Source organism: Urocitellus parryii, chromosome 11, assembly GCF_045843805.1.
Source record: "Urocitellus parryii isolate mUroPar1 chromosome 11, mUroPar1.hap1, whole genome shotgun sequence".
In the NCBI taxonomy this organism is placed as follows: domain Eukaryota; kingdom Metazoa; phylum Chordata; class Mammalia; order Rodentia; family Sciuridae; genus Urocitellus; species Urocitellus parryii.
The window spans coordinates 7,197,980-7,219,825 of record NC_135541.1 but is presented as its reverse complement, the minus strand read 5'-3'; the positions used below and the strand labels follow the sequence as shown (position 1 = coordinate 7,219,825).

The following is a 21,846-nucleotide window of genomic DNA, read 5'->3' as shown; positions in this document are numbered from 1 at the left end:
ACAAACCTGGCTCCAGGACAGATTTCCATGTCATGTGGGGCTTTTGGCTGAACTCTGCTCGAACCCAGAGGCATTTCATTTACAGCAGACACTAACAATAGTTTGGGATCACCTGCTCTACACAAGTGGGTTCAGAGCAAGTTTGTGGCCTCCGCACACCTTCTCCAGCAGGTTCTCACACACGGGCTGAGGCCCAGGTGAGGCCGGCCAGTAACACTGACCAGGTTTGTGGCCTGGTTGGGCTGGCTGTCTTGCTGAAGCAATCCCAGTGAAGCATTTGACTTGACACTACGGCAAGTGTTCAGCAGAGGGTACAAAGAGGAGCATCGACCGCGGTTCTTGCTTCACTTTAGCTCACCGTTCTGCATTCGGGAAAGAACGTCAACACAAACCCCGCGTCCTGAGCCCTAAGTATGTACTAATGCCGGGCTGTAGATGTGTTATACAGTCTAATTCACATAACCACCCACGGGGCTGGCCTCACCATCCAGCTCCAGGAGTCAGAGGAATCTCACCTCAGAGACATTAAGGGGGACCCCTACTACAGGCCAGAGCTGCAAACAGCACAGTGACTTGCTCCAGGGCTGTCGAGCTCCTTGGCAGCCCCTCCACCCTGTCACTGCAGACTGAGCAGCCACGCAGGGCTGGGGAGCCCCTCCCCAGTCTTGTGAGCACCTGGCTTCGTCCATGGCTGTCATATTTCTCCTCCGGCATTGGGGGAGAACCTGTAATTTTATGTTCTTTCCACATCTCTTTTTAAACAAGCGCTTCTCTTTGAAGAAAGACCTCTTGCCCTTGGAGTGTCAAGATAAGAGAACTTTCAGCAACTTCCCGTGGAAACTACAAAACACCCATCAGCACCCAGGATCTAAGCACAATCGCTCACCAGCTGCCGGCCCCTCTGAATGGCTTTCATGGTTCAGGGAGGGTGGTGACAGGGCCATGTCACTACTATTGGGTGTGCAATTTCTTTCATGTCCCTGGGATCTGACAAGAGCCTTCTACAACCTGTTTCTTTACAACACACAGAAAGAGAGATTAAAGACCAATACCAGACTCAAAATGGGGTTGGGATTGGCAACGGCTCCCCACCAGATGCTTCCTACGTCTTCCTGGAAGGAGGGCCACAGACTGCCTGTGCAGATGTGGTCTGAAAGTGGCCGTGATGGTTAAGTTAGATAATATGTGTAAACAACATAGATCCACGTGGGGTCACAGTAAGAGCTTAAATGTTAGCATGTCCTTATTATTTATTAATACCAACAGAGTGGTTTGTATAGAAATAATGTCTATGGAGTTCAGAAAACACACCTAAGTCAGAGCTACTAATTGGGAGGTGGAGGGAAAAGGATGTCAAGAAGAACATGAATTAGTGGAAAGTCTAATTTACAGGACTTCTTTTTAAATATGATAGATCTAGTCCAGAGTCCCCTGTAAAGTGAGAGCAGAAGGATTCAAATGGCAGGAATCCAAAAGAACAAAGAGAAGATATCAACGATGTTTTAGAAGCTGAAACACAGACGGACACCTGGGCCGAACTGTTAGCCTGAGGGAGCGGAGACCAAGCAGTAAGCGCGTCAGGAGGCAGAACCCACTGTGTTCCAGAAAGACGGAGGCTGCCCTGAGCTCTGCAGGCAGTGGGGGTGCGAGGCAGAGCAGGCAGACAATGCGTCTGAAGGGGCGGAAGCAGGAAGGCGGGGTGAAATGTGCGTATGAGAAACAGTTAGGGTGCAGGTCCCCTCTTGTACCCCACTCAGCCTGCTCCTTCTCAGCAGAAGGTCAGGGTCATCAAGTCCCGCCCCACGTGAGGCCTCTGAGCCCCTCAGAGAGCTCTCAGTTGGCCATTTAGTGTCTGAGATGGTCAGGAATCACCAAGCACCCGAAGACTCTCTATTCAGAGAGGAAAAAGACCAAACCTAAGGTAGGAAGAAGCTCAGATTAGCACCAGCAAACAGCTCTGTGCAGAGCCAGCACGCACAGGAGCAGGCCTCGGAGGGAGCGGTTCTAGGAAGGTGACCCAGGGAGCCCAAACGCACAGAGGAGCTGGTGGAGTCTTAGCAATGGGCAGATGGAAAGAAAAGGAAAGAAGGAAAGAGGAGGTACTAACCCAGGCTGAAAGGTTGAGCGTATGTGAATTTGAGGGTCAACTAGGAAACGTGCAGAGGGAAAACCAAGGCAGCGGACGAGTCTGGGGGCGGGACAAGCCAAAGAGCTGAATGAGGAACACAGACAGGGTCACCTGAGAGGCTGCGCTTGGAACGCTACCCACACAATGGTCATGACGTGGGAGCTGGACTGACGAATACCAGAGGGCGATGCGGCCACACTGCAAGGTGGGAAAGGGAGCCAGGCCGTGCCGGTTCTAAAACCCGGAGCAAACTCCTCCCGAGTGAGGGCACAGCGGAGGCGCTGGGAGTGGCTGCCAGGTGTTGTCAGGGCGGGGACAGTGGGCAGCAGGCTGCAGGCCAAAGTGTCCAGATATTCAGAAAGACTCTGACTTTTAAAAGTGTTAACATGTATTTACTTTGATACAACAGAACATAATTTGAAAAGATAAAGAAACATTTTGTTACAGCAAGATAATTCAGGTCAAAAATCATAGGTTTTAAAACACCATTCTTGTTAATTATGTAGTAGGTAATATTTATTAAATGCATTTAAGGTATAAGAATAACTGAAGAAAATCAAATGATCATTAACTAATAAACAATTAGTAAAACTGAAGTTACTTATTTCAAAAGAAATGTGATGGGCCTGATAATCAAGTAGAAAAAATAAAGAAAAACCTGCAACTACCCACTCCTCTGAACACACACCATCACAACATACGAAAGCAATTTTGTTGTTTTTAAGAACAAATAGTCAAATCACTAATAAAGGGTACTTCAAGAAAGTTATAGGAAACTTGCTTTAATGAATATACATAAAACTGGTTTAAGAGTATTAGTACACAAACCAAACAGCGTGGTGATTCTCAGGAACCTAGAAGATTTCTTCAAAGCATCTGGCTTCAATTAAATATTCTTGAGTACTTAACACTTATTGTATGCACAGAATATATCAGGGGTTCAATATTTAATCAATTAATGCCTTTCTACCATCAATTTGTTTATATTTATTAAGCAACTGTACCTGAAAAAATCACAAGTTCAGAATTGGTTAACCCAAATTAATGGGACACCCAACAGTTCAAACAAAAACATAAAAACTCTTTGAGGTTTGTGTCTTTCCACTAAGGATATAAAAGCAACGTACATGTGGTAATTTGGTCTGCTCTGCCTTAGGAGGTGGGCAGGTGCCAGCTGTTACTACCCTTAATTGTGCTGCTGGGGTCAATCAGTGAAGTCTGTGGAACGGATAAGCCCTGCCCCGTCCACCTGCAGTACTCAGTGAGGCCACGGTGGACTCCAGCCAGATTCCTGGGATCCATACTCCTCCCAAGGAGAGGTGAGGTTCTGCTCTGACTCCCCTTTGAAGTTTTCTGCAGTCCCTGGGATTCTATGATACAGCTTGGGTCACCCCTGCCATTATCGATGTTTGAAGTATGTGTGGGGACAATGCGCCGGGAGCTGTCTGGTATTAACACAGAACAAATCCTCAGAAAGCTGCTCTCCACAGGAGCTCAAAGGGGTTTATCCAAATACCGTGGGCTTGTCCTCTCCACCAGCCTTGCCAGGGGAGAAAGATGAGGTTTTGAGAAGTAAACTTTGAAACAGACACACCCTCTGGATTACCTGACAGAGTGGGGTCGGGCTAACAACCAACTGGCCTTATGACAAGACGGACCTTGTTCTTGAAGTAATCTCAGCGTTTACCATGCTGCTGAGGTAGAATTTATTGGGATAGTAGGTGAAGGTGAAGGACTAAATTAGGTGAATTACTGTAAGAGGTCTTTCTGATGTGCGATAAAATCTTTCTCATTGTTACTTTAAGAAACCCAGTAAAAGTCAGGAGCAACCAGGGGGCTGACAACTATTGGCAGAAAGCCCAAGTGGAGTATCACATTACGGTGGCTCCTTCAGCATAATCCTAATTAATCCACCATCACCAAGACGTGCTATTTACCAGCATCCTGATGGATCATCACCGTACTTTCAAACAGAACAGCGCGTCAAGGGAATTAACCAGGTACAGGTGCGTGTGTCAGCCAGGAGCATGCCTGAAGTCACTGAAGGCGAGAGGCGGGCAGAGCTTTACATGTTTGCAAATCTCTGCCTCTTGCCTAGAGACCAGCTGTACTCCCTCAACTGCTGCTCCACTCAGTCCTGCAGCAGCACATACGTGCAGGTTTGGGAAAACTCCACTTTACGCTCACCAGAGAATGTTGTTATAAAAACTGTTGTGTATGTATGAAATCATATAGAAACGCATGAACATATAAAAATAGGTTTAATGTTATAGATCTGGGCTTCCACAGAGGTCCCTAGAACACATTTTTAGGCTCTCTGTTCTTTTTTTTTAATATTTATTTTTTAGTTGTAGTTGGACCCAGTATCTTTATTTATATGTGGTGCCAAGGATTGAACCCAGGGCTTCGCACATACTAGGTGAGTGCTCTACTGCTGAGTTCCAGCCCCAGCCCTAGATCTTCTGTTCTAAAGGGCTCCATATGTACAAATTCTGTGCCAATTAGAAATCATTATGTATTAGTGTAAATCCCTAAGGACGTGGATTAGTAACACTACTAACCTGATCTGAATTATGGAAACAATACAATAAAACACTATTTCTTTGTCACAAGTACACTGTCACTATTTCACTTGTCACAAGTATACTGTGACAAAAATGTTTTTCTAATTCAATCTTATTTTTCTCCCATTGGACAAACTGTGAGAGATTTAGCAAGAATCCGTCTTTGAGAATCCTAGATAAAGGTGAATTTTCACAACCACTCCCACCTTTCCTTCTCCAAAGCTCACCAGCCTTTACTGTAATACAACTAAGGCTTCAGGTCTCTGCTGGTCCACAGCAGGGAGTCATCTCACAGCCCGAGGCTCTGGGGAGGGAGCAGGCATTTCAACTCCAACCTGCACTGTCTCCTTAGGAAGATGCCAATTTCACCCTGGGCAAAGAGGGACGATGCTATCAGGGGAACCCTGAGAGACAAGCAGCAGTCACCCAAACCTGAAAACAATCCAATCCAGAGCCTCTGCAAAGGAATTCCACACAGTAAACGCCTCTTCATCCTTCTTTAATGCACAAAATACATTTTCTCCTCCAGAAGAACTACGTACCCTCTTCTGTCAGAAGTTCAAACCAAAATCTCAACTGTGCATTTTATGTGTACTTAGGACTAGATATCACCCTGCAGTACCCTCTTCTGTCAGAAGTTCAAACCAAAATCTCAACTGTGTATTTTATGTGTACTTAGGACTAGATATCACCCTGCAGTTGAAAAACATGGATTCACTGAACATAGAAGGGACTACATATGTACAACGGCTCGGTGATTTCATTTTTAAATGGCAAAAGCCATATCAGTGGCCGTCGCACTATCCGGCTTTGTGCACGACCCTGCTGACCGAGACTCGGTGACTGGACTTTGAAGATGTGCACGCTGAAGCTGAGGTGATTTTTTTACTTTGGGGATCAGGATTATGCTGTTTCCATGAAGTCAGTCATCTCTGCATGCCAAAAATGGCAAAAATTAGACGCTCTCCTTTCTAGAAACGATTATAATGTACCATGACCAAAAAAGTGTTTTTTCCCCCTAACAGATAATCTTGCATAAAAATGAGTCATGGGATTTCAGAAATGGAAAGGCTTTTCTCAAATATGTGTGTGCACGAACATACACGCTTGGCTCCTTTCTTCCAGCAGCAGATCTGAGCTTGCCATAAGTTACGCTCTAATGAGGACGGCATTGTCTGGGGCCTCTGAGTGAAAGGGGGGTGCAGTATTTAGAGTTCAGCGAGAGGGAAGGAGTCTGTCTCAGAAAATAGGATTCTTCTGCATGTGTTCCTATGAGAGGAGTTTTAACTTATAAGGCATGAAGGCTGTTTCTTAAAAATATCTTACCCTGCAATTTCATTAGCATGATTTCAGACCCCAGTGAGACAGCCACTGCTGGAACACAGCTCCTGATGTTGTTTCTTCTTCTGGGGTTGCTCAGGAGCCCGAGGGTGGGGAGATGACCCACCCACTGCCACACAGTCTCTGGAAAGACCTGGTCTGGGGAGCTCAGGAGGTGAAGAGACATGGCTCTCTCACACCACATGCAAAGCAGAGGACAGATGACATGGTCACCCCCCAGTGGACAGCACAGGTGAGCTATGATAGTCCTTTCCTTCAAGTGGATAAAGCAATATTTTTTTTTCATTTCATGGACATGACATTCTGTGGAAATGGCCATGCTGACACTCTAGCTTCCACAGACAGATGGTCATAAGCCTCTACACAGATGTGCACGAGATGAGAGGCAGTCTCAGGGTCACACACAGAACCAACCCCTAGCTTTTCACCCTTGTCAATCTGCAGAACTCATCATGTAAGTTCCTTATGCTTTGGATCTTTAATGTCCTCTGAAAAGCTTGCGTGTTAGGCAATGCAGAAATGTCAGAGGTGAAATGATCAGATTATGAGAGCTATAGCCTTGTCAATGGCTTAATCCAGTTGATGAGTAGTAACTTTTTTTTTTTTTTAAAGAGAGAGTGAGAGGGGAGAGAGAGAGGGAGGGAGGAGAGAGAATTTTTAATATTTATTTTTTAATTCTCGGCGGACACAACATCTTTGTTGGTATGTGGTGCTGAGGATCGAACCCGGGCCGCACGCATGCCAGGCGAGCGCGCTACCGCTTGAGCCACATCCCCAGCCCTTGATGAGTAGTAACTTGAATGATATTGCTGAGTGGTAACTGTGGGCAGGTAGCACGTGACAAGAGGAAGCCAGTCACTGGGGATCCCTTGGGGATCTCGTCCCTGGCTCCTCCTCTCTCTGTGCTTTCCAGCTACCATGAGCTGAGCACCTTTCTTCCTTCCACCACAATGATCTGCCTCACCTCAGGCACAAAGCATGGTGCTGGCTGACCACGGACTGAACCTTTGAAACCACAAGCCCAAAACAAACTTCCTCCTCTAAGTTTTTCTCCTTAGGTTTTTGGTCTCAGTGATGAAAAGATGATTAGCACAGAACTCTGTGCTCTAACTTCTTCAACAAGTGTCAGGGATAGCCAAAGGGTGACATGGTGCGCATTCCTGACAGGGTAATCTTACTGAGTAGCAATTAAAAATATTTTCTTACTCAAACATGGAATAAAACATAAAATTCCCTTATAGTTTTAAGGCAACAAGAACCTCCAAAGAAATGCTGGACTTGCTCTGTGCCCAGATACACTGGGTATGGCCTACTCTCCTCTGCCTCACAGGGAACACTGGTGGGCGGAGCTGAGCATGATGGTGCATCCTCCTGAACATGCGGACCTCCCCTGGGTACTTACCTCTGCAGTTCCTCAGTGGCTCAATGCAAACCCGTACAAAAGCAGAACTGCCCAACTAGCCTGAGGGCCAGTGGGAGCAAGTCCTAAGTTCCCTCTGCTGACTTTTTTCTGACCTGTCCAACTGTCCTCTTTCAGGTGCTAGTGACCACAATAAGGTCTTAGCCCTCTTGTCCTGAGAGTCACTGGGAAGGTGCAGTCACTAACAAAAGGGCTTTTCCCTAAGGAAACCCATGTCAATTTCACACCCAAGAGGCCACTAATGGAAAGCATCATTAACGAATTTTGGGTGGTATCTTGGGAGTGTTTTTACTGAAAAAATCCAATATGCCCATCATAAATCTTTTCTGTGAAATCAACCCAGAGGTTACTCAAAAGCTTTCGAGCAACTGGAATTTACATCTACACACACAGTACAAGGGTCTTGGGATTCCAGAACACTATCAGTGCTGATGGCTATATTCTTAAACACTGATCTATCATTATCCTTCAAATTCCCCCTTTCTCCTTATCTAACTTAAATATGAGATAAGCTCAACACTCCTGGGCTTTGCTAAATTAGTTTAAATATTTCAAGTTCTGCCAACTCCCATTTCTCCCTGCCTTTCTGAGTCTTGACTCAAAAAGTGAAGAAATGTGATGGAGGAAACATCAGGGTCGGCTCCATAAATCTTCGTCCACCACTTTCCTAACCTGCCCTGCACCCCAAAGCCTGCAACACGGGGAGATATGAGCGTGCAGCAGGCGCCTCCTCCCGGGGCAGCGCTGCTTTCTGCTGTGCAGTGGACAGCACGGGTGAGCTATGACAGTCTTCCCTTCAAGTGGATGAAGCAATATTTTTTTTCATTTCATGGACATGACATTCCATGGAGATGGACACGCTGACACTGCTACCAGCTGCTGCAGTATCCTACCAAGCTCCTCTCCAACACCACCATCAGGTGCCACCACATTCCCACAGGGAACCAGGCACTCGTGTGTCTGGGCGCCCTGCTGGGCTCGGCCTGGCAGCAGGCCTCTTCACCTGGCATCAAGGACGCCACAGCATGGCTGTCTCTGTGCCATTCTCACCAGCTTTGCTTGGAACAGACAAATGTGGCCCGATACACGTGGACCAGAATATGCTACCTGAGCAGGCAGAGGAGGAAAGGGCCTTGGAAAGGGCCTCCTGTCTCAGTTCCAAGCCACACATACTTGTGCAGTTAATATTCACAGTGGGGACACTGGCCCATGATATCCACATGAGGCCAAAGGCTCCACTGTCCTCTGCCCCCCCTTCACCCCCACCTGCCCTCCCAAGAACTGTGAGGCCCGTGGAAACCTCGGGAGAGGTTGGGTGGTGCCCATACACTCCGACAGGGAGAGGAACTAGGAAATTCTTTAATCTCAAAGAACATGAGGAGGGGGTTCCTTATAAAGAAAACCATGTTCCAATAAACACAAAAAGGGGCCAGTACTGCCTGTGAGGCCACTGCACCCAGATGGACCCCTGGGAGGAGTTCCCCCAGCGTCATGGCTGACTTTCCCACCCTCTGCTGAAGATGGGGCCACTTAAAGCACACATGCTAAGATCTAAGCCTTCCCTCGGATGAGCTGGACAAAGAAGCAGAAAGTCTCTTCCCCCGGAGAGGGAAGAGCTCCTGGACTCTCGGTTCTGTTCCTGGCGTGGTCCCTGGGCTCAGGTCAGCCCTCGGTCAGAATCTCACTTCTAATCCCTTCAAATCATTTGTTAGTCCCTGTTGTCCAAACAGTGTGTGTGTGTGTGTGTGTGTGTGTGTGTGTGTGTGTGTGTGTGAGAGTGAGAGAGAGAGAGAGAGTGAGAGAGAGAGAGAGAGAGAGAGAGAGAGAGAGAGAGAGAGAGAGAGAGAGAGACACTCTGAGTAACACTTCTGGAGCCTGTTCAATCAAGCAGGAGGCTAGAGGAGATTAGACCCCACTTCCAGGAAGCCTGAAAAAGCTCCCTTGGGGAGAACCAGTGTGTCCTAGGAGAGGGCAGCAACACAAATGGGAACATTCTCCACCAGCAGGGAGCCCTGGCTCCTTTAATACAATCTGAAAAGAATAGTAGTTTATAGCTCTTCACCACTTCCACATGAAAATAATTCTGGTTGGGCTTCAAACTCCTGAGAGGTACAACAGACAGACAACTATATTTATCTCCAATTTATACATGAAAAAACTAAGGCTTAGTGAGGCCAAGAGATGTGACCAAGGGCCCAGATCTAATAAGCAAAGGGCTTGGGACTCTGATGCATTGCTTTCAGGTCAAATTCTCTCTCTCTCTAACACATGGCTCCTCATTAATAACCTGGACCTGGACAAACGGACTGAGGAACCTGGTGAAAGGGCTGTTGCTCATCCCTTCAGAAGAATCTTGGGGCAATAAAGGACACTGTGGGCCACTTAGGCCCCCATTAGCATGGGTGGCATGTGCCCCACCCCATCCAGCAATGTGCACCATGGTTTTCCCACTCACTGACACCTCCAGGAGTTGAGAGGACAGGTGGGGCCTGGGTCTCAATCTGGCTCTTCCGCCTCCAGCTGTGTGGCTGTGGATAGGCCTCGGTCTCCCTGGAGTGTCTTATTCTCATTTATAAGTGAAGAACAAAGACTGCACGAGACTGGCCGTGGCAAGGACTGGCACTTGGTCAGCGAGAAGTTCCTTCTTTTGGTGCCCACATGGTTCCCTTGTACCTGGGATGTCATTTCCTCTCTTACCTGGTCACCTCCCTTAGACCAACCCCCAGGAAGGCTCCCCTGCCTGCGGGTCAGCCACCTTCTTCCTCCCTTGCACTTTCTCTAGTCAGCCGTCTCTCTCTACCCTCTAATCATAGGTGTCATTTGTCACAACTTTGGCAAATAATTATTTATACAGCTTTTTATGTAGGCTACTCTGACTGAACACAAGCTCTCTGAGGCTGGGGACGGTCTTGTTTCCTGCTATATTCCCAGTCCAGAGTTCATGGGAGATTTTCAATCAATATTTACTACCTGGAAATGTCAAAAGACAGATATTCACTGGCTGGCACTAAGTCAGACCTTCTGTGGCAATGCTGGATGACTGGTACAGATGATAAGAACACCCTTTTTTCTGCAGTAGCCATGGCTACATTACTTGTGCCCCTAAAAAGAGTACAACAGCTCATGGAGACAGCCAAACTAACAACGAACAAAATCCAAGTGCACTGACCTCAACAGGACAAAAGAATCTATTAAAATATTAACATATGTACTCCAGATCTTTTCTGAACAAATAAGTCATTCCTTTGACTGCTGGGATTTTAAGAACAAGATGGTTCTCTGGGAATTCTTCAGTTTTGTTTATACTTCCTTAGGTCTCGTTGTCTTAACAAAATTTTGGAGGTAGACTTCTTGGGCTTTGAGAAGAAACAAAAAACTAACTGAAGATAATTTTGAAGGCTCCACCCTTCCACAAGTACATAAATGCCTCAAAATACTCTCAAGGATTGTTTTAGCTTTGTATCTGAGAATAGAATGTAACTTAACTAAAGCAAACTCTACAGACCCCTTTTGAAAAGGCAGCTGCTGGGCTGTGGATGTAGCTCAGTGATAGAGCCCTTGTCTAGCACATGTGAGGTGCTGGGTTCAATCCTCAGCACCATATAAAAATAAATAACTAAAAAAAAAAAAAAAAAAGGAAGGAAAGAAAAAAATGTTTGCTGACCTTAAAAATAATAACAATCAATCAATCAATCAATCAAAGGCAGCTGCTTCCAGACAGAAGACCTTCTGGCAGGACATGTTGCACGGTCCCTGCCTACAGGGTCAGACAACTTGCCCACTGCAGCAATGTGTCACTGGTAAGGACTGTTGGTGGCAGACAAATGGATTCATTTTAATTTGGGACAACTTCACCTCAAATCCTACTTAAGGGAAAGACAGGGTGTGGACATGGCCCAGGCCCGGGTGTTCTCAGAGAGCACACTAACTCACTCGGGAACATCCATTATCCAGGCAGCAACAAAATTCTTCTGGGCTTAAGCTGAGTCCAGCTTGGCTGGGAATGATGACACTATACCCTCTGTTGATAAGGATTCCCAATTAGTCACTCTGGCAAGAGAAGCTAAAAGAGGCCACTGAAACGCAGAGCTAGTTAAGTGACTGGGTTCCGGGGGCTGTGGAGCCACACAGGCCAGCTCTGATTTCCAGGCTCGGCTGGTATCGGGACAAGACAGCTTCCCACAGCAGAACTGCCAACTTGCTGGGGGTGGGGAAGGCTGGCTGGGATCAGCTCTGTTTTTTGAAGGAGTCTGGGAGACTGGCTAGTGCCTTCAAGTGAAAGGAAAACTAAGGAAGAGCAATCCATGTAGTCAGCAGCAACTTGATGGATTCTGGAACTAGGCCCTGGGCAGGGGGCAAGGATCCACCAGCCTATGACCTTAGGGTTTTCTTCATGGGCACATGAGGGTCCATTTAGCTCGGTGACTGGGGAAGTCTGTGATGATATAATCCTATTTCTGATTGTCTAATGAAGAACCCAACACAGGATAACACATACCTACCTACCTATCTCTGGAAAAAATCCATGCCAAATTTTTGGGCCCCTGTTCATGTATTTGTATTAGGAAGGTCAGAAATTTCAGTTACAAGTATTCAAATTAAAACCACACAACAAAGGCAGAAGTGTGTGATCACACGTTCGTGTGGATCAGGAGACGCAGCAAACCGGGACTGGAAATCGCATATCCCCTTCCCCGTGACCACTGACCTGGGGCCACTGAGTGTGGCTGTGTCTCTCACCGCCTGGGCTGTTTCAGATGCAAAATCCAGGGCGCCTGCCACTGGCTTGGTCACAGTGCCAACAAGCCCTTTCCCGAGGCCAGAAATGAAACCGCTGACGCCCCCTTCTGTTTTCACACCTTCCACCGTGGAGGTTATAACACTGGTCAGGCCTCCAATGATACCTAGCAAAAGAGACAAGGGCTACTGTAACCTGGCCAAGGACAACAGCAACAGCATTTAAAGCTAAACTCCTCAGTTCCTTGCATTGGGAATGATACTCTAAGGGCATTCTGTTAATCTCTGTGTCAGACAGGCAAGAGACAGGGAGCCCAGTGGATCTGCCCCTTAGGTCCAGTATTAGAGGGCACATATTACATGCTGGTCAGAAGTAAAGTGTATTTCAGTTTAAGAATTCAAAGAAAAAGCTGGGAGGCTAACAGTGGCCATTCTTCAATCCTGGAGCTTGCACCGCAGAGAGGCGATTCTGAGAAGATGTAGAGTAGGACTGAATCCTTGGGAGACTAGAAATGGTGTCCTGGGGGAAAGGCTGAAGAAACTGGGATCCCATGAAATGTAAGGCAGAGGGACAGCAAAAGACACATGTTCTGTTTTCCAAGAATACTCCGTGACCAGCAAATACCATCAAATGTTTGCAATGGGGTAAAAGCTACTCCATACTTTGTTGAGATCAGACATAGGCAGTTGTAGTAAATGATGAAGCCTTCATGAGGGGCGCCCCCCAAAGCTGCCAAATCTAGCCAGAACTCTCCCAGTGGGTGCTTCAAAAGACCAACCGAGGTCAAAAAGACATTGCAAATAATTTGCAAGTTGACAGCAACGACTGAAACAGCCTCCGAAGGGACCAGAAATTGGCAAAGGCTGCAGAGGTCACAGGCACTGCAGGGAAGGCAGGCGGTGTGCGGGGAGCATTTCTAGGACTTGTGCCAGGGACACTCACAGGATGTTTACCCTCTGACAAGCAGGGGTGTGAGGGTGCTCTCTGGACTCTTCAGCTCTAGTGAGACAGATTGGTACAGGAAACTCCTTGGGTGAGAATGCACTAACATTCACAGGGTTTCTTCTGGATCTGGGTCCATTGCTCTAGGGAGGCAGTAGCCCCTTCCCAACCTTTTGAGCAAAGTTCTTGGCAGAGTGCATGCAGTGCAGGAGTTCAGACCAGGCCCGTGGGACAAACACCAACGCACCTGGGGCACACACACCTCCCAGTTTTATATGAGGGAGGCTGAGTAGCTCTGGTTCTTGTTATCTCTGAAAGCTCTTTTCTTCCTGAAGGAAGAATCTCATTGAAGGCCACTGTTTTTACATAACTCAAAGCTCAAAGGGTCCCTTTTGGATGAGGCCACTGTTTCCAGCCCTAGGCTGGCCTAAGTGGCTCGTGGAGAGGCTGTGGACATCATCTGTATAATCCTGGTTGGAGGTGATTTTATGACCTTAAGCAAATCACTTATGTTCTCAGCACATGTATTCATCTAAAAAATGAGGGCACACATGCCCTCCCCATCCAGCAAAGATGTTGCAAAGATAATGGCAATCAGACACAGTGAATTTCATATTTTTTAAAATAGCCCTCAATTGTCCCTGTACGGACATTACAGTTAATATAGAATGACTAAATCTTAATCGTAAATGATTACTCAAAAGTCAACTTTAGTCTGTAAACAGATCAATTTCTGCCAAATTGTACTTCTGTCCTGAAGCCTCCCTGGGAGCTGCTCTCCTTACAGCCGAGCAATCTCAGCAAGACCAAAGGCATTTTGACCCAAAGCTCGCCAATGGGAAAGCTGATGAATAAACTCTGCAGTAAACACGATGTCCTGAGCATAAACAGAACACAACTTTTATTATCTATATTCCCTCTTCTTTCTCCAAATGCAGATAGGCATGACTGATCTCAGTCTTGATGCAACTTTGATTTTGAGGCGATGCCTGAGGATCTGTGTGGACAGTTCAATCACCACCATGACTGAGCAGGAGCTGTGTGAGCGTCAGGCGAGGCGGGCTCAGCTCTCAGTGCTCACTGCCCAGCAGAGCGTGCCACACACACAGATGGCCACACACCTACCTGACCCACACTGCCAATGTGCAGCCTCACGGTTCTCACTGGGGAGGGGAGTGGGGAAATGTCACCTGTGTTGGACTCACAGGGTGAGGACGATTTTCACAGGCAAGGAAGTGTGGCAGAGGCAGGGTAGGCAGCAGGACCGAGTGAGCAAGGACCTGGGGCACATTTGGGGAGCCATGCTTAGTTGTGTGTGACTAGGGACAGTGGTGGAAGAACTGCCTAGGTCTGCGTTTTAAGGGCCTTAAAAGCCATACTCAGAAGTTGCTGAGAAAAATGCAACAAAAGGCAAACAAGTTGGAAGAAAGTTGGAATCAGAGCATTAAAATCTGGAATTCAGCCAGGCACAGAGGCACACGCCTGTAATCTCAGCAGCTCAGGAGGCTGAGGCAGGCGGATCGTTAGTTCAAAGCCAGCCTCAGCAACAGCGAGGGGCCAAGCAACTAAGTGAGACCCTGTCTCTAAATAAAACACAAAATAGGGCTGGGATGTGACTCTGTGGTCAAGTGCCCTGGGTTCAGTCCTCGGTACCACCCACCAAAAAAAAAAAAAAAAAAAAAAAAAGCTGGAATTCAAATTTAGAGAGACAACTTTATGCCATCACCTATATCCTGTGGACAGTGACTCTGTGGTCCTGTGAACATGCTTCCATGTGGGCCACACACTGGGCAGTCAACTTCGCTTTCACTGTCAGTGGGCTAAAGGCAGTCCTGAGTGGCCATTCTGGATTCTAGGGGGTGTGGGAGAGCATGCCTGATGACATCCAGGAACAGAAAAGTGCATAGTGCCCTGGAGACGAACAGCACGTCTTACCAGCTGCCACATTTCCACTACGAGGTGGCCTTCAGGCACACAACGGGACCAAGCCAGTGGTGCCAGGGCTTCTGCCACCTCAGCATTCTTTTCTCTCTAAGCATTTGGCGGTGCAAGGGCACTTGTGAGGGAGGGACAGTGGCAGGCGACTTACCATGAGCCAGGCCGTGGATGCCGGCGACCAGGTGCTCCCCACTTGTGGCGGCGTGGTACCGGATGTACTCCCTCTCTGACTGATGCCGATTGTCCATCGTCTTCCCCAAGCCGTCTGATAACGTCCCTGCAAACTGGAATGGATTAGAAACAAGAAGAGTTTTAGAGTCTTGGCACTACTTTTATTATTTTAAATAAATAACTTTCCTTGCTCTTAGTTAGGATTCAATAAATGCTAATTACAGAGAGGAATTAATTGCTGAATTAGGAATTCCTGACTGCCCTGGCAGAGTGGTTTTCAAACGCTGGACAGATACAGGCTGAGGGTGGCTCACACTGGGGGAAACAAGGTTGCAAAGCCACTACTGAAAGGCCTGATGACATCTACTCTCCACAGCAAAGATGGAGCGTCTCTAATCCAAACATTTGAAATCCAAAATGTTCTAAAACAAGAAACCTGAACCCTGCTGAGATAGCACTCCACATCTGACGTCATGGTGGGTGGAGTCAGAACACAGGTGCTCCAAAAACACTGTACAAAGTTATCTTCTGGTGATGTGCATAAGAGGTACATGAAACATAAATGGATTTCATGGTTAGACTTGGGTCCCATCCCAAGGATCTTATTTACATGCAAATATTCCAAATCCAGATCTGGGAAAAACCCAAATCAAAAGACTTCTGGGGTTGTAGCTCAGTGGTGAAGCGCTTGCCTAGAATGTGTGAGGCACAGGGTTCTATCCTCAGCACCACATAAAATAAATAACTAAATAAAATAAAGGTACTGTATTGTGTCCATCAACAACTTTAAAAAAGGGGGCTGGGATTGTGGCTCAGCAGTAGAGCGCTCACCTAGCACACGTGGGGCCCTGGGATCGATCCTCAGCACCACATAAAAATAAATAAATAAAACAAGGGTATTGTGTCTGACCATAACTAAAAAAATAAATATTAAAAAAAAGACTTCTGGTCCCAAGCAATTTAGATAAGGAATAGCCAATCTGTGCTACTACAAATTTACTGGGGGAAAACATACGATGGTATAACAAAATGACCTGCAGGGAGAAGAGTAAGAATTGGATCCTACCACAATGAGACACCAGCCCTTTACTTTAACAACCGATTGGAATCAAAACAGGAAATATGTCAGATTATTGCTTTAGGGTCTGGTATCAAAAAAATTTTTAAGTGGTGACTAAGCACGTACCTCAGTGGTAGAGTTCTCATCTAGCATTTGTGAGGCCCTAGGTTCAATCCCAAGCACCACAAAAATAAATACGATAAAATTTAAAAATGAGAGAGATCAATCTCCCTCAATTGATGCCTTCTCATCGACAACTCCCCAGTTCCTACTGGATGCCAAGCCTCATCTGTCAAAAGTCAAAAGGAAGCAGTTGGGAAGATTAACAGGTGAGTCCCCTTTCACAGGAGCAGCAGACTCGAACTTACAGCTTCCAGTGCAAACCATCCTCCCCCACAGTCAGAGGATTTTATTTATCCTGGCATACTTTAACCAGAGAAGCTGTCTCATCCATCAAAGCTGGATAAAAAGGACATAAAACTCTGTTTTGTCACAAGGCAATTTGAAAAGGTTTAAAGTGACAGTTAATAAACCACAGGGTACTTATCCTCATCATTCAGGCATAAAAAGAGAAGGATATCAAATATATAATTAACCTTCTCAGGAAGAATCTACCAAAACAAGAGGTTTAAGTGCCAATGACCCAGGACTAACCTTTCAGAAAACTCACAGGAATGTTATTTAGATACAAAGCTCATGGAAGATGCAGGACAAGCGGCCTGCCTGGGGGACTCATATTCTGGGCCCATGTGGACCCATTTGTTCCCATCTGGGGAGGGGCGGTGCCTAGCACAGAGCAGTCAGCCCTCAGGCTTCCTGACATTAGTGACAGAAAGCTGTGCTTAGCAGAGGCTCCTGCAGCCAGCCAGGGGACACCCAATCCTTCTCTCAGCCTGAACTCCATTTCCATCGAGGGCAGTGATCACTGACCTCTCTGGAAATCCAAGCCCTACCATTCGTTATTTGTTTGCCTTTCCTTCTCCCTCACTGTCTAACTATAGTTAATGAAAATCAACCTTAAGATTTCTTCAGGACAGTGAGAGGTGCCAGGAGATGTTGCGAACGCAGCACTGTGGATAGCTACATCAGGGCTTCAGTTAGAGACCCCCGCTGAGTGCCGCTGACTGGCTCCTGGGTGTTCTCTGTACTGACCCAGGAGGAGGGGGGTAAGATGACCTGTGAGAGCACTCTTCCTTCAAAAAGCTCGTTTTTTTCCACCTGCTTCTTAAGTACCTCACTATAATTTTTATTTTTTTTGGAGACAGGGTCTTACTACTTCAGCCTCCTGAGAAAGTAGGGTTATGGCCCATACCGGTGCCTGGCCAGTGCATCACCTTTCTGTGGAAAGGTGCCTACATCTAAGTCAACTTACCGGGGACTTCTGTCTGAATCCCCACCTCTCTGTCTATAAGAATATTACCTTTGAAGCCAACTAGATTTGTCCTTTGTTACTTGTGAGTATAAAGTAAAGCATTCAGAGATATTAGAAGGCAACTATTACAAAAGTCTTCTCCCTTGGAGATGTAGGTTTGAGAACAGAAAATTTGAGAGCATTTTGGAATCTATGATTCAATCAAAACCGTACTGATGGGAGGTGAAGTTCGACCTGACAAGGAGAGACATTTTTCAGGAACCAAACCAAAGCCAGAAAGATGACAGGTGCAGGGCCCAAAGCAGGGCCTTGATCCAGAGTATTGGACCCAGGCCACCACAAGAAAGTGGCCTCCTTTTACTGCAGGGTACTTACTTAGTCATCCTTAATTCCACATCTATCCTACCTCAGAGGGCAGCGAGACCACACCCTCCCTGTGGCTCCCTCCTAAGCACATTCAGGAGGCAGAGGGAGGGGTTCCAGTAGCACCCATTCGGGTGAGGCTGGGAAGCATTATTTCTCCCACATCAAACAGGAGCGACGGGGTCTTGCAGGGAGTGTTCCCATCAATCCAGGACATCCTTCACCCCATCCCCCAAATTGTCTTATGACAAATGAAGCCCAGAGGCAGATATTCAGATTATTCAGAGAGTGGAGAAAGGAATCCAGAGGTCCTGGTGGAGAGGCTGAACCCTCAGGGTGTGCTCAAGTACAAGCCCGCTGTGTAGCCAGTCCACAGACCAGCAGTGTACAGAGTCCCCACTACGCATAGGCCACAGACTCGCAACGAGAAATCAGAAGTGGCCTTGCCACCTGCCTTCAAGCCCAGAGGCAGGTACATGGTGTCGCAGAAAGAGAATCACACCTGAATTTGAATTCTGACTATGACACTTAATAGCTGTTAGCTTCCATTTCCTTGTCTTCAAAACAGGAATCAAAATGTTACCTTCAAGAATGCTGCAGAGCTGGATAATGTGTGTAAAGCCCTCCGCACAGACGATATATAACAGACATTCAATAAAGCAGCACCAAGTTGCCTGAACCTCTGCAAAACAGGATAACTGAACTCTGCAGGGCTGGGGTGGTGTCTGGCCTGGGGCTCCTCCAGGGGTGGAAGCTGTCTGCCTGCAGAGGGGCCAAAGGCACCAGGGCAAGGAGTGTGCACTTACGCAGGATGGGAAAGTGACTGGCAGCTGGGAGGTGATTTATAGATAATCTGTCACCTGCTGGCCATAAACAATACCTGTATCCCAGAAGGGCATTTGTAGAGGGTTAAGTTAATCAAATTCACTTTGTAACAAGTTCAAGTTCACAAAATACTTTAGGCCTGGCGTGAACGTTGTACTAGCCAAGATGAAAGGCTCCAAGGAACAGAATGTCCTTCAGAAAGCTTGCCGCTGCTCTTGCAAAGACCACGACTCCCCCTTCTTTTGCTGAAGGAAGCGGCGATACTTGCTGCCCTTAGGAATTCTGGCTACAGTCCAAAGTCATTCATTTCTATAAGGCACTATTTTCAGCAAGAGGGTAAAGACCTCAGAAGTACTTGAAGAGGCCAGTTCTCCTGAATAGCTGAAACACCGTGGGTCATCACCCAACCTTCCAAAAACAATCCCATTATCCATTCAAAGAGAGACATTGCAAATTAGCCTGGGTTTGGGGCCTGGCTCTGAACAGTTGGTATTATAAAACCAAAATTCAAGTAGATGCTGGAATGGTGTAAGGAAAAAAAAAAAATCACACTGTGTCCTTCTGTTCTGTCCTGTCCGTCTTCCTGACCCTTTTATGCTACTCAGCAAGCACAGAATGCCAATGGTACTTGGCCAGTGTAACAGGAGCTGAGCTGGAGCTTCTCCCCTTCTCCTGAGCTCTTCTTTCACAGTTATTTACTTAATGGAAATTTCCTCTTTAATATCGTTGCCCCACTTAGTAAATGCTGGTGACAGTACCTTCCTTGTCACCAGAGCAGATGGTGAGCATGTATCACAGGAAAAGAGAAGTGACAGGACTCTAGCACAAGGGACAAGTCTTATATTTGTCCAAGTGCAAAGCTGAACAGCTGCAAGTCAGCTACCAGCACAGCTCTGATTCCACCGGCCTGGCCTATGAGAAGCCTCACTGGAGCACGGACCACCAGAAAACTCACACATGCCATGCCTGTCAGTCAAGCTGCCGGGATGGCAGTGAACAGGCAGGAGCCTGCTGACTGGGGGTCCTGGTGAGAGCCACAACTTGCTTGAACCTCAGTTTATCATTTGCAAAATGCTTTCTCCTCCAGCAGGCTGCTTTGGAAGGTTCAGGAGGTAATGAAGGCAGATGACTGGCATGCTGTCTGGCCATCCATTTCTACAGTTCCTCAGCGGCAGTTGGGGACCTTAGACATAGCATTATTTTCAAGTTCGCAGGTAGTGAGCAAGAAAACCTGAATTATAAGACCTAAGTCGCTTCAAAACCAAGGTCTTCACCATTTCCTTCTGTTTTTTTTTCCCTTGTGTTGATACAATTAAAATATCCACAATTAAAAATTATTCCAACTGTGCATTTTGTCTTAATATTGAAGAGCTCTTTCAGAATTCTTATTAATAGGGAAGAATTAAAGGAAAATGTGGTCCAAAAACCAGTAATGATCTCTGATTGGAAAAGGCAAACCAAACAACTAGTCCTTGCTTGGTCAAATGGTGAAGGAGTCTGAGGAATAGAAAAGAGCATTGAGAGAAACAGGCGTGGAGAGAGCTAGGGTTTGGCTTCCAGAGGCAACTTAGAGTTCGAGTGGGTTGTCTGTTTTCAGTTCTACCTGTTTGTGAAGTATGTAGAGTTCTTGAGGCAAAGAACCCAGAAAGGGGGATCTGAATAAGAACATAAGACATTTTAAAGCTGAGACTGACATTCTGCTTCCTCAATATCCCTAAATCAATGATCTTGCTTCCCCCCCTCTCCTGCTGCCCTATTGATCTCTGGAGATCTAGGGACCCTCCTGCCCTGGGACATGTACATGTTGCCATTTCACACATAAACACTTACCAGGACCCATGTCCTTTTCAGTTAAGGAACAAAGTTATCCACAGATAGTCACAGACACCTGTCATTATCTCAGCACACAATGTCTAAATGCCACAACCAAGTCCAGCCTCAGGACTGTCCCATGGCCTTAACCAGCCCAAGACACACCTGCTGGACAGGCAAGTCTCTCTTGCCCTTCTGCAACTGTGACCCAGTTTTGAACTCACATGCTGTCTCAGATTAATCTGGAAGCTCAGAGTGGTTTAAAGCACTTCCACATAGGATTTTGTTTTTTCTTTAAAACTGACTGGCAGAGTTTCCTGAGACTAAAGCACGGAAGTAAAGACAACACACACAGACTCGAGAGGTCTGATGTTCAACAGAGACAAGCGTCACGACTAACCAAGTCCTAGTTGTGTTTTCTACACCAATTTTAAGAATTACATGGACAAGATACATCTTTAAACTCAGCTGTGCAGGGAACTGTGCCCTTCCACTTGGCTGTTCATCAGCTGTACTCACTGTAGGATTTTTTTTAAAATTTAGTTTTTAGTTGTAGATGGACATAATATTTTAATTTTTATATGGTGCTGAGGATCTAACCCAGTGTCTCGCATGTGAGGCAAGCGCTCTACCGCTGAGCCCCAGCTCCAGCCCCTCACTGTGGGCTTTTGTGAAAGAAGTGTAAACAGTTGCACTGAGGATGCCAGGCCCCACTTACCCATTGCTGAGAACCCCCAGAAGCGCTCAGAGGGAAGTGTGAAGGGGCCAGTTAGTGCTGGCCAGGAAAGAGGCCTCTGACCCCAGGAGAGAGATCCAGTTTGCCATTCTCACAGGATTTCCAATGTGATGAGTGGCTCACGCCTCAGCACTGAACCCGGAGACAGTCAGGATGTGAGGAAAAGTCCTCTTTGTGGTGGTCACCAATAATGGCCATCCAGCAGATAAATTATTTCCACTCCAGGGAAGCACACAGGCTTTGCAAATCAGAGTCCAGAGGTCACCTCTGTTACTAGTATCAGCTGGGTGGACATGAGCAGAACATACGTCTTGATCCATGAGACAAGAGAACTAGGCCAACAGTCACCCAATGAGACCTCAGCTAGAAAAGCACTCAGATGAGGCCCTCGGCCTCAGCTTAAGCAGGTGCTGCCCATCCGGGCCTTCCTTCTGCC

General features: G+C 46.8%; 1 protein-coding gene across 2 annotated transcripts in view; it reads right to left on the bottom strand.

Moving 5' to 3' along the window:
• The window catches only part of Vps13d (vacuolar protein sorting 13 homolog D), a 244,841-nt gene that overhangs the window by 30,096 nt on the left and 192,899 nt on the right, over positions 1 to 21,846 (bottom strand). For both annotated transcript variants that reach the window (XM_026397870.2, XM_077791173.1), the window contains 2 exons: positions 15,223 to 15,355; positions 12,162 to 12,357 (listed from right to left, as the gene is read on the bottom strand). In XM_026397870.2, coding sequence (XP_026253655.2) covers positions 12,162 to 12,357; positions 15,223 to 15,355 — 329 coding nt within the window. The remainder of the gene's footprint in view (positions 1 to 12,161; positions 12,358 to 15,222; positions 15,356 to 21,846) is intronic.